The 9,905-nt window shown below is 40.1% G+C and overlaps 1 protein-coding gene across 1 annotated transcript in view; it reads right to left on the bottom strand.

The window, feature by feature from the left end:
• The window catches only part of Egfr (epidermal growth factor receptor), a 162,173-nt gene that overhangs the window by 19,986 nt on the left and 132,282 nt on the right, over positions 1–9,905 (bottom strand). Inside the window, exons 16-19 of the mRNA XM_021210608.2 lie at positions 6,788–6,832; positions 4,309–4,450; positions 2,917–3,039; positions 1,021–1,119 (exon numbers count right to left, since the gene is read on the bottom strand). Coding sequence (XP_021066267.1) covers positions 1,021–1,119; positions 2,917–3,039; positions 4,309–4,450; positions 6,788–6,832 — 409 coding nt within the window. The remainder of the gene's footprint in view (positions 1–1,020; positions 1,120–2,916; positions 3,040–4,308; positions 4,451–6,787; positions 6,833–9,905) is intronic.

Here is a 9,905-nt window from a genome sequence, read left to right on the forward strand (position 1 = left end):
CCTCTGTCAGCAGTCCTGGGAGTCCAGCTCTCTCCTGAGTCTCAGTGGTCAGATTACTCTCTGCAGGCAAGCTCTCCTCTAGCAGGGAAGTGCACAGAGGCCTGGCATTCAGATCTGCCTCCTGACTGAAGATGTAGGCCCAAAACAGGGCCTGTCCCAGAAGATGTGTTGCCTCTGCAGTTTACACACTCACCTGCACAGACTGGCCACTGAGGGACCCTGGACACAATATGACTCTCTCACCTGCTCTGGCAGACAGAGCCCTCACAGGTGGCCACCTTTCCTCTGGTGAGGAAGGTGCCCAAATGTTTGGAGCCCGAAACAGGGTTTGTCCCAGAAGTTAGGTTGCTTCTGTCTGTCCCAAAGCTGTGTAGCTTCTGTGGTCCACACTCTCACCAGTACAGACTAGAGCCTAGGCGAACCGGAGCAAAGATGGCTTTCTTACCAGCTCCGGCAGTGAGAACCCTCCTGGGCGGACACCTCTGAACGACTTTCTTTATGCCCCCATTCCCTCATTTGTAAAACCTGTACTGTTGGTTCATCCCTCAGTCACTTTAGTAACACATGCTAAGAAGTGAGCATCAAGACTGGCCCTGGGAGAAGTATGTTAACTCTGAGATTTGATTCTTTGCGGTTCAGGAGTAGAGTAAGTCTTGGAGAGAACTGTACTTTTTATATCAAGAAGGATAAAAAGACATAAATGATGGAAAAAACTTAGAGCATTGTGATGCAAGAGGCAGAATCAGTGGTTTCTGAGATGAGGGGTGCACTTGACTTTTATGCCTTCACTCTTTCCTCATCTAACGTCTCTATAAGCAGAACTGCAGCTTCTTTTCTGGAACATAGTTATCATTCAGAATATTTCCAAATGATTCTTATGTTATTACCGTATAAACAGTGCTCAAATACACATTATTGCATGTAATTTATTAGCGCATCCAGAATAAATAAAAACATGAACTAAGGAAGCAAAATTGACTATATGAAATTGTGGTTAGCAAGATATAAAAGAAAACTCACGTCAAGGATTTCCTTGTTGGCTTTTGGAGATGTGGCTTCTCTTAACTCCTTGATGGCCACCGGGATTTTTACTTTCTCACCTTCTGGGATCCAGAGACCCTAAGATTAAGAAGAGGGCTAATATTAACTTGAAGTAATCATGTCAGCAACATGTTGCCTTGTGAGCGGGCTTAATTTTTATTAAGGACCCCAGTCCTCAAGGGCTCTACATTAAAATCCAATAGTGCTGGAACTCTTTATATTTCAGAGATTCTTAGCTATCAAGCTCTAAGAATCTGAATAATTTTTGGATCAAAACACACAAATACCATTCCATATCAGAGAAGACTCTCTTTACAGCAAATGGAGACTATCACAGAAAACCACAACTGGACAAAATACAGAGATCAACTTGCAGTTTTCCAGAGGAGGTGGCAGAAATACTGTTAAGAGCCAAAATACCAGAAAGTCTCCTGTGAAATGTTTTTTTCCCCTAGAAACAGCTGCATTAACAAGTTGAGAGCATTGCAATATCAATGGACATGCTAAGGCAGAAGGGGGAAATTGCATGAGGTCCTACCCTAGGGGGACTAAAAAACTATAGGCAACTAATGACTGCAGAGAAGAGAATTAGCTTCTCCCAGAGATGAGATGAGCCCCCTTATTTGTGCATATATATATATATATGCAGATGTACATAAATGTATATTTGACAATCATAATGAGAAAGGAGTTATTAACTTAAGAGAAGGAGTCATGGGAAAGTGTGGAGGGAGGGGAGGAGGAAGAAATGGGAGGAGAGAAAGTGGTGTAATTGTATTCTAATTATTTAAAACAATCATAAAAAAACTCCCAAGGGTATTAATGTCCCACACCTATAATTGTAGCACTTGACACACTATTGAAAGATGATTGAGTTTAAAATCTGACTGGGTTACATAGTAAAGGTCTGTCTCAAAAAATAAGGACAAAATAAATGTATGCTTGAGCTGGTGTAATGGTTCGAATGAGAACTGTCCTCCAAGGCCTTGGATATTGAATACTTGGTTCCTAGTTGGTAGCACTGTTTGGAAAAGTGTAGGTGGGGCACTGTTGCTTGAGCAAGTACATCACTACAAGGGGGCTATGAGATTAAAACTTTCACACTACGTCTGTTCATTCTTACTGCTTTGTGCTTGCATTTGAAGATGGGAGTTCTCATTTTCCTGCTCCTGCCACTGGGCCTGCAGCCTGAAGCCATGCTTCCCTGTCATTATGAACTCCAACCCTCTAGAATTGTAAGCTAAAATAAAGTCTTCTATAAGTTGCCTTGGTCATGGCATCTTTAATTTTTTGTTTGTTTGTTTTGTTTTGCTTTTTGTTTTTCAAGACAGGGTTTCTCTGTGTAGCCCTGGCTGTCCTGGAACTCACTCTGTAAACCAGGCTGGCCTCAAACTCAGAAATCCACCTGCCTCTGCCTCCCAAGTGCTGGGATTAAAGGCGTGCGCCACCACTGCCCGGTCATGGCATCTTATTACAGCAATAGAGAAGTAACCAATACAGCTATCTCTAAATGCAGTGTGGATCATTCAGAATTTTCACTGGAATCAGACTTTATGAAAAATGGATCTAGGAAAGAAGATTGAAATGTTTATTCCATGATTTATTCTAACAAGAATAAAATAGCCTCTGTATGTCTCTTCCCACTACACTCCCAGTCTACGTCTCTATCATGGTGTATGAAAATGTTTTTGATTTCACAGCGATAACAAAAACTAAATCCATTTCAATAGCCTGGGGGAACACTGATTCTACACCTTCAATAAACCAGGTAGATGGTGATTAATCAAATGACTGAGGAATCTGATTTGCCCACACAGGCCTAGAGAGCACAGCAAACACAGAAATCTGGAGCAGACCTGTCTCCAGGCATGTTACCTTATACACTGTGCCAAATGCTCCTGAACCCAGAACTTTGATCTTTTTGAATTCTGTTTCCTTTAATATCCTCAAGTGGGCTTGGTTTGGAGCTTCTCCGCTGGGTGTGAGAGGTTCCACGAGCTGTGAAGGGAACAGATGTGAGATGCTACCACCATATTCCAAAATATGTGGCATGTAATAGTAGATTCATTCAGAGCCAGAGTGTCCAGCACCTAATAGCGTGGGACCATGCTGTGTTCAAAGGAGCGATGTGTTCAAAGGAGCAGTGGACATCTTTTAGTTAGGACATAACTAATATACATTAGAAACACAGAGCCTCTAAAATAGGTGTTCAACACATCTACATTTGAGGACTGCATTTTCCATTTCTGTTTTAATTGTCAATCAGTTTTACTTGAGGTACAATAGCAAGATAAATGTTATACCATAACCATTTGGTCATCTCTGGAATACATAATACCTCCATGCTTATGAAGGACAAAGGCTTCATAATGCAGTGCCAGACTCAGGTGCTGTGCTAAGGGCTGTGGAGTATAGAGATGCCACAATGGAGCAGCCTCCATAAGATTTCTGTATCTCTTTTTGTGATTCTTTTCCTAGGTACTGACCAGGAGCTTCCTCCACTAAGCTTTGTATTTCAGAAGACACTGTGTAAAAACATATATGCTTTGTTGAATGGAGATTTCCAAATATAACTAATTGTGGATAATTGGACTTTTTGTTTTGTTTTGTTTTTTCGAGACAGGGTTTCTCTGTATAGCCCTGGCTGTCCTAGAACTCACTTTGTAGACCAGGCTGGCCTCGAACTCAGAAATCCGCCTGCCTCTGCCTCCCGAGTGCTGGAATTAAAGGCGTGTGCCACCACGCCCGGCCGGACATTTTTTTGATTTTTCCACCATAACATATAATAATAATGACAATCATGTAAGTGCTCTGGTTTGGGCAAGTGTCTTTTGAAGATTCATGTGTTAAAAATGGACCGTGAATGATGATGTTGGGAAGTGGTGGGGCCTTTATGAGGCTGGAACAACATGGAGGCTTTTAGGTGGCTGGGGACAAGGTCTAGAAGGAACTTTGCCTCACTAGCTCCTTCTCTCTGGCATGAGGTGAGCTAATATGCTCCACCATGCACTCCTATCTGAAGCCCAAAGCAATGTTGCTAACCAGAACCCCTAAAAACCATGAGTCCAATGAACCTTTCTTCTTCAAACATGGATTTTCATGGGTATTTGTTACAGTGATGGAAAGCTACGACAATGTCTAATATATGAAATATATATAAAATTCCACATTACAAATTCTCAAAGGAAGGTTTTTTTTTTTCCTAGAAAGCAGTTGATGGCAATGAAGATGCTATTGATCCAGAGGCAACCAAGCCTCACTGCTCACCTCTCTCTCTTGAAGCAGGCGGCGTAGTGTACGCTTTCGGACAATGTGACGCCTTCGGATGAATAGGCCAATCCCAAGGGCCACCACCACTATGAAGAGGAGGCCACCCACAATCCCAGTGGCGATAGATGGGATCTTTGGCCTGGAATGAGAGACAAGAGAAGGTAATATGGGCATTCCATACATGTCCTGCACCTTTTGATACAGTGATAACATTTAAAATTATCTCAGAAATTGGGATATGGGTGTCTTATATAGGGGAAATGACTGGTGGCTAAGTTCCAAGGCAAGGTTGCTAACATTTTTAGCTTCTCTGCCTGAAGTCAGTTTCCTTTTCTACATTTATGACAGTTGAGGTTTCATCTGAACTTCTCTCATTATTATAATCATTTTATAGTCTTTCGATGATGAAAATACGAATATAAAATTCAGAAAATAGTCCAAGACAAGAACACCGGTTTTTAATAATTTTAAGAATACTTTATTTTTTGGGAGTTTCATACATGAGTACTGTATTTACATACATCATTACTACTCCTTCCCCTTCCCCACCAACTTCCTTCATGCCCCAAGTTATAAATATATAAACAAGCTGTGTCCATTAGTATTGCTTATATGTGTATGTGCTTAGGACTGATCACCCGAAATTGGATGACCTCTCAGGGACTTGTCTCTGGAGAAAATTGATTCTCCCCCTTTTAGCAGCTATTCATTGCCTGTAGCTTTTCTTCTAGGGGTGGTTTTTTTTTTTTTGTTTGTTTGTTTGTTTTTTCTTTTTTTTTTTTTTTGAGATTTCCAGTACTGCCATTGTGCAGGTGATATGTAGACAACTATATATTTGAGCACTTTCATCTTGTCCTTTCTAGGAGAACACACATGCCACTGAAAAAACTCATCGTGCATTTTCCCACAGCCATGTTGGGAGAACTTCCAGGCTCATTGAGACCCGTGATAGGGTCCCCTACTTTTAATGAGATCCCTTTGTGAATGAATGGGATCAATGGAAGCAAACCCTGACAGGATTTAGATATAAAAAGCATCACCATTGCCGTGACTGTTGCCCCAATATATCCTCAAACCTCAGGAATTTTTTTTGACTTTGCCGGTCAAAGTCTAATTCAGAAAGATGAGAAATCAGAAGTTGTTTCTTAAATCTTACTAAGGACTATCTGAATTAATATTACTAATTATGAATTTGGGATCTTTAAGGACTATTTTTCATTTCTTTTATGGCTAGGCTGAAAGCTATTATCCTTAAGAATCTACCTCAATTTGAGTTTCTGTTAAATTTCTTCTTATTTTCAAGAGACCATGTTCATGAATAGCAAAGATTTGGTATCAGCATTATTCACATATAGATAAGGTACCAAAGGCCTAAAGACCTGTCTTCACTGAATCAACTGTACATCATGAAATGGTGGTTTGCAACATTTCCTTCTTAGGGAGTACAAGTCATTTCCTGAGCTTTAGAAAGCAACCCCCTATTAATAAAATTAAGGAGTTTTCAGCAATATTGGAATATATGAGAATGATTTGTTTCAGAGCCTGTATTGAGAAGCTACAACAGCAAAGGTATGTGGTTTAGAAAAGAAAACCGTTAATAAAGAAATGATCGCAAAGAATGGTCACTGACTGTTTTAAAGATGGGGATTGTACAGAGGACCATTTAAGAAAGTCCTGGATGCTGCCTGGGAGTACAGGGGGCATTTTGCTGGGGAAGTGTCCTTGGAAACTAAGAGGGGAGACAGGATTCAGGCTTTACTTTATTTTGCTATTTCAGTTGATGGCAGAAGGAATCTGCTACCACATCATGAAGTTAAGGGAGAGATGGTAAGAGAAGGGCTATTTGTAGACATGTCCATAACTGGGATATAAGGCTGAGCATCAAGCAGGCATTCTGTAGACAATTTCAGTTCTGCACTAGATGCTGGCTGCTTGATACCACTGTGGCATGATGACCCTGAACAGAAATTCATACGTCATTTAATGAATGGAAGCATTTCAGTCAATATTAAGAATTTATCAGAAACAAAATGATGAGGGAAATTTATTGGCTTTGCTGGGCAATGTGTTTCAAGAAAAAAAGAAAAGAAAAAAATGCCCCCAAGATAGACCTTTTCATTTGACAAAATAGCCCTTCACACCATGTTTGTGATATGACCCCTTAGGCTACTGAGAGGAAAAGAGGAGACTTTAAGAAGTGCTGAGACTTAAGTAAAGCAGCTGTATTTGCAGAAACAGATACATAGGAGGAATGGGCTAGTCCGTAGTGTTAACCTCTTGTAAAGCTGGCACTAGCACTAGCCAACATATATGCTGTCCATTGATCAACAAAGTGGGCACAGGGCAAGAGGGCAGAATCTGAGACCTGTGGCTGGCCCAGAGGATTTGGAAGAAACTGGAAGGTGAGAGGAAAATCAGAGATGGCTTCTGGTCTTAGATGCAAAAGGTCTTTCAGATCCACTGTCATTGAACATACCCAGATGGCCATACTTCACATCCTTGAAGACCTGGCCCAGAACATCTGTAGAAAAAAAAAAAAAAAAAAAGAACCACAGCTTTTTCATCCTTCTTCAATGGCATTTGTTTGATAATTTTCCATAGTATGTCATAAAGCAATTGTGGAAAATTACCCTTATGTAGCTATAATCATTGTGATCTCAAAATTGGGTAGTTACTAATGCATTTTCTGTACATTGATTCAATGACATAAAACAATATACTTGTTCATTTAGTCAGAAAATAACTTTTGAGCAACCAGCATCATATAGCCGGCAATAAATCAGCCAGGTCATTACTGAAATGTAACACAGTATATAGTTGCCATACAACTGGCACCAAATGTCAGGATGGACATGGGAGCAGTATGCCAAAGACTGCATTTGGAGCCACACCTTAAACATGCTGTTTCTACTACATGGGACAGGAATTGGTTCTAATCTCTGTTTTTCTTGGATTTTGAAGGCTTAGCTCTCTGACTTTTCCTTGCTCTCAGATAAAACCACCTGCAATGGCTTTGGCCCTTTATTCACAACCCAAATTTGCTATTATTGCATCTATTAGCAGTGGGATATAGAAGGAGGTATTCTAGATACACACATAGATAGTCAAAGAAAGCCAGGAAGCATTCTCTAGTGTCAGTCAGACTCTCCTTCAAATACAGTGTGTGGTGGTTTGTTTATTACTGAGTGTGAACCACCAGGAGTCCATGCCTGCTGAGGGGATTGACAGTTTGGACAAGCTGCTTGATTTCATACAGCCTCTGAGAGTGACACTGGATGATTGCCATTAATTGTCAACAGGAAGCTGTGATCAGTGAGCTCAGAGGGAAGGACAAACCACTTGACATGTAGCGGGATGACCAACAGGGACAGTGGCAGCACAGATGCCACAGAAGGGAAGGGCTGGGGCATCACAAGAGTAAGAGACCTGCAGGAAAGCTGACAGCACCTCCCTTGCATTTGGACTCCTGATGGCAAGCCAAGGAGGCTGTATTGGTTTCTTCTGTCATATTCTGTCCCCAACTCAACTCCTTCTTTATTGCAAGACATTTATAATTATAATTGTAGTGACAGATTCACGGAGGTATACAACTAAAGTGGGCAGATTCTTGTGGAACCTTGTTTAATTTAACAGGATAAAAATGTCAAGAAAGATCCCTTTTTGTTTAATGTCAACATAAGGTTCAATTTAAAGATGAATGTGCCTCCAGTGTCCCTATGTATGCTGAGGTGGCCACATCTGTGGCTCTTGAAGTTATGTAGGTCCCTTACACTATAGTACCACTTCTAACACAGCTGGCTCATAAATTGTGTGGGTAGCTGAGTCCTTTGAAATCTTTCCTTCCCCAAGAAAATAGGAAAAACACTACTTTCCCAAAATATTGGCAGGGCAGTATGTTAGATGGTGTATAAATATTTAAGTGGGAAAAGGTGTCTTCATTTTCAATTGTCTTCATCAACATTTCATGATATTTTAAAAATCCATTTTAATCAAAAACTTTCTGTGTAATTCATTAATTTGAGATAAGCACAGGCAGTAATAACAAGACTCTATAAAAGTACATGCTCCCCATCTGACTTAATAGAATTAGGAAGAAAACTTTTTAAAAAATCAGAGTAACTAAACAAGCAAAAGTTTAGTTTACATTAGAACAAATTCCATCTTTCTCTGCTTTAAACCTATTTCTTATTCAAGGTAAGCATGCATACTAATAATTCTTCCTGCCCAGTGACTTTTGGGGGCCAATAGCACACATTTACAGGTAGAAACATATATAACACACTTATTTCCAAACTAGAGAATAGTTTGTATACAGCTCAGGCAGTTACGTTTTAGGGAGTCTGATCCAAAATTGCTTATGCAAGAAAAATAAGCTTAGGTAAAAGGGGGGAGCCTAATTTTCACAGGGTTTGCAGAGTTTACAAACTGGAGGAAGTAACTCGCTAAGTAATGCACACACAGGAAAAACCGGACAATGTTAAATTACTACCACAGAGGCAAGTTCCAAACCCACGCCGAGCTTGAGAAATCCTATTTTTAAAGTGCAGACAACTCTTTCCTTATCAGGATAACCGGAGTCTCCGACCAGCAGTCAAAGATGTTCTTAATGTGAAAACATTATTATCCTACCCGTCACTGTCAGCTATCAAAGGCTGACTTCAACTACCATTGTTTCTGATGTCATTTTGGAGATTCTGAAGATTCCATTTACACAATCAGGGACTTTTGGAAAAGAAATTAAGCTAAAATATTTCAAGGTAATATGATTGTCTTCCTAAAGAGCTAATTGTCCTAACAGTCACAGTCATGAGGATGTCCACTGTCACCTCCACCAATGTACTTACTGGCACCACCATCACTGCCATTCACATCGTCAGCATCGCCACTATCCACATCACCATTACCATTCTCCACATCACTGTCACCACCACCATCCACAATACCATTACCACTATCTGCATCACCACTGTCACCATCACCACTGTCACCATCACCATCAACATCATTATCTACATGACCATTACAACTATCAATCTTATTACCACTATCACCACCACCCTTACCATCAGCATCACTACTGTCCTTACCACCACCCTTACCATTAACACTCACCATTCATGGGTCAAGTGCCTTCCCTGTCTTAGTCACTATCTTAAGTGTATTACAGATATTAACTCATGATTACAAAATCCTGTAATCCATGTTGAATTATTTATTATTGTATTTTACAGAAGAATTTAGTTGGATACACAGCATCCTGAAGCTGTGTAGTTGGTACTGAAGAGATCCAGAGAAGGAATAATAGTTCTGAGTAAGGATGGCAGTTTTAAGAAACAGAATGAGATGCATATTAAATATTTATATATTTCTAAATTTATAGTATTCCAAAAAAATTAGATGTATAGAATCAGAATATTTCTGCTAATTATACATGAAATAGTTTTATTTTATATCGTAACAGCTTAATAATCATATAGGCTTTAAAATGATACTTTGGAGCAACATTTCAGGAACCATTACTCTGTGTGTGTGGAGAGAGAAAGAGAGAGAGAGAGAGAGAGAGAGAGAGAGAGAGAGAGAGAGAGAGAGAGAGA

The sequence above is a fragment of the Mus pahari genome, chromosome 13 (assembly GCF_900095145.1).
Source record: "Mus pahari chromosome 13, PAHARI_EIJ_v1.1, whole genome shotgun sequence".
Lineage (NCBI taxonomy): Eukaryota > Metazoa > Chordata > Mammalia > Rodentia > Muridae > Mus > Mus pahari.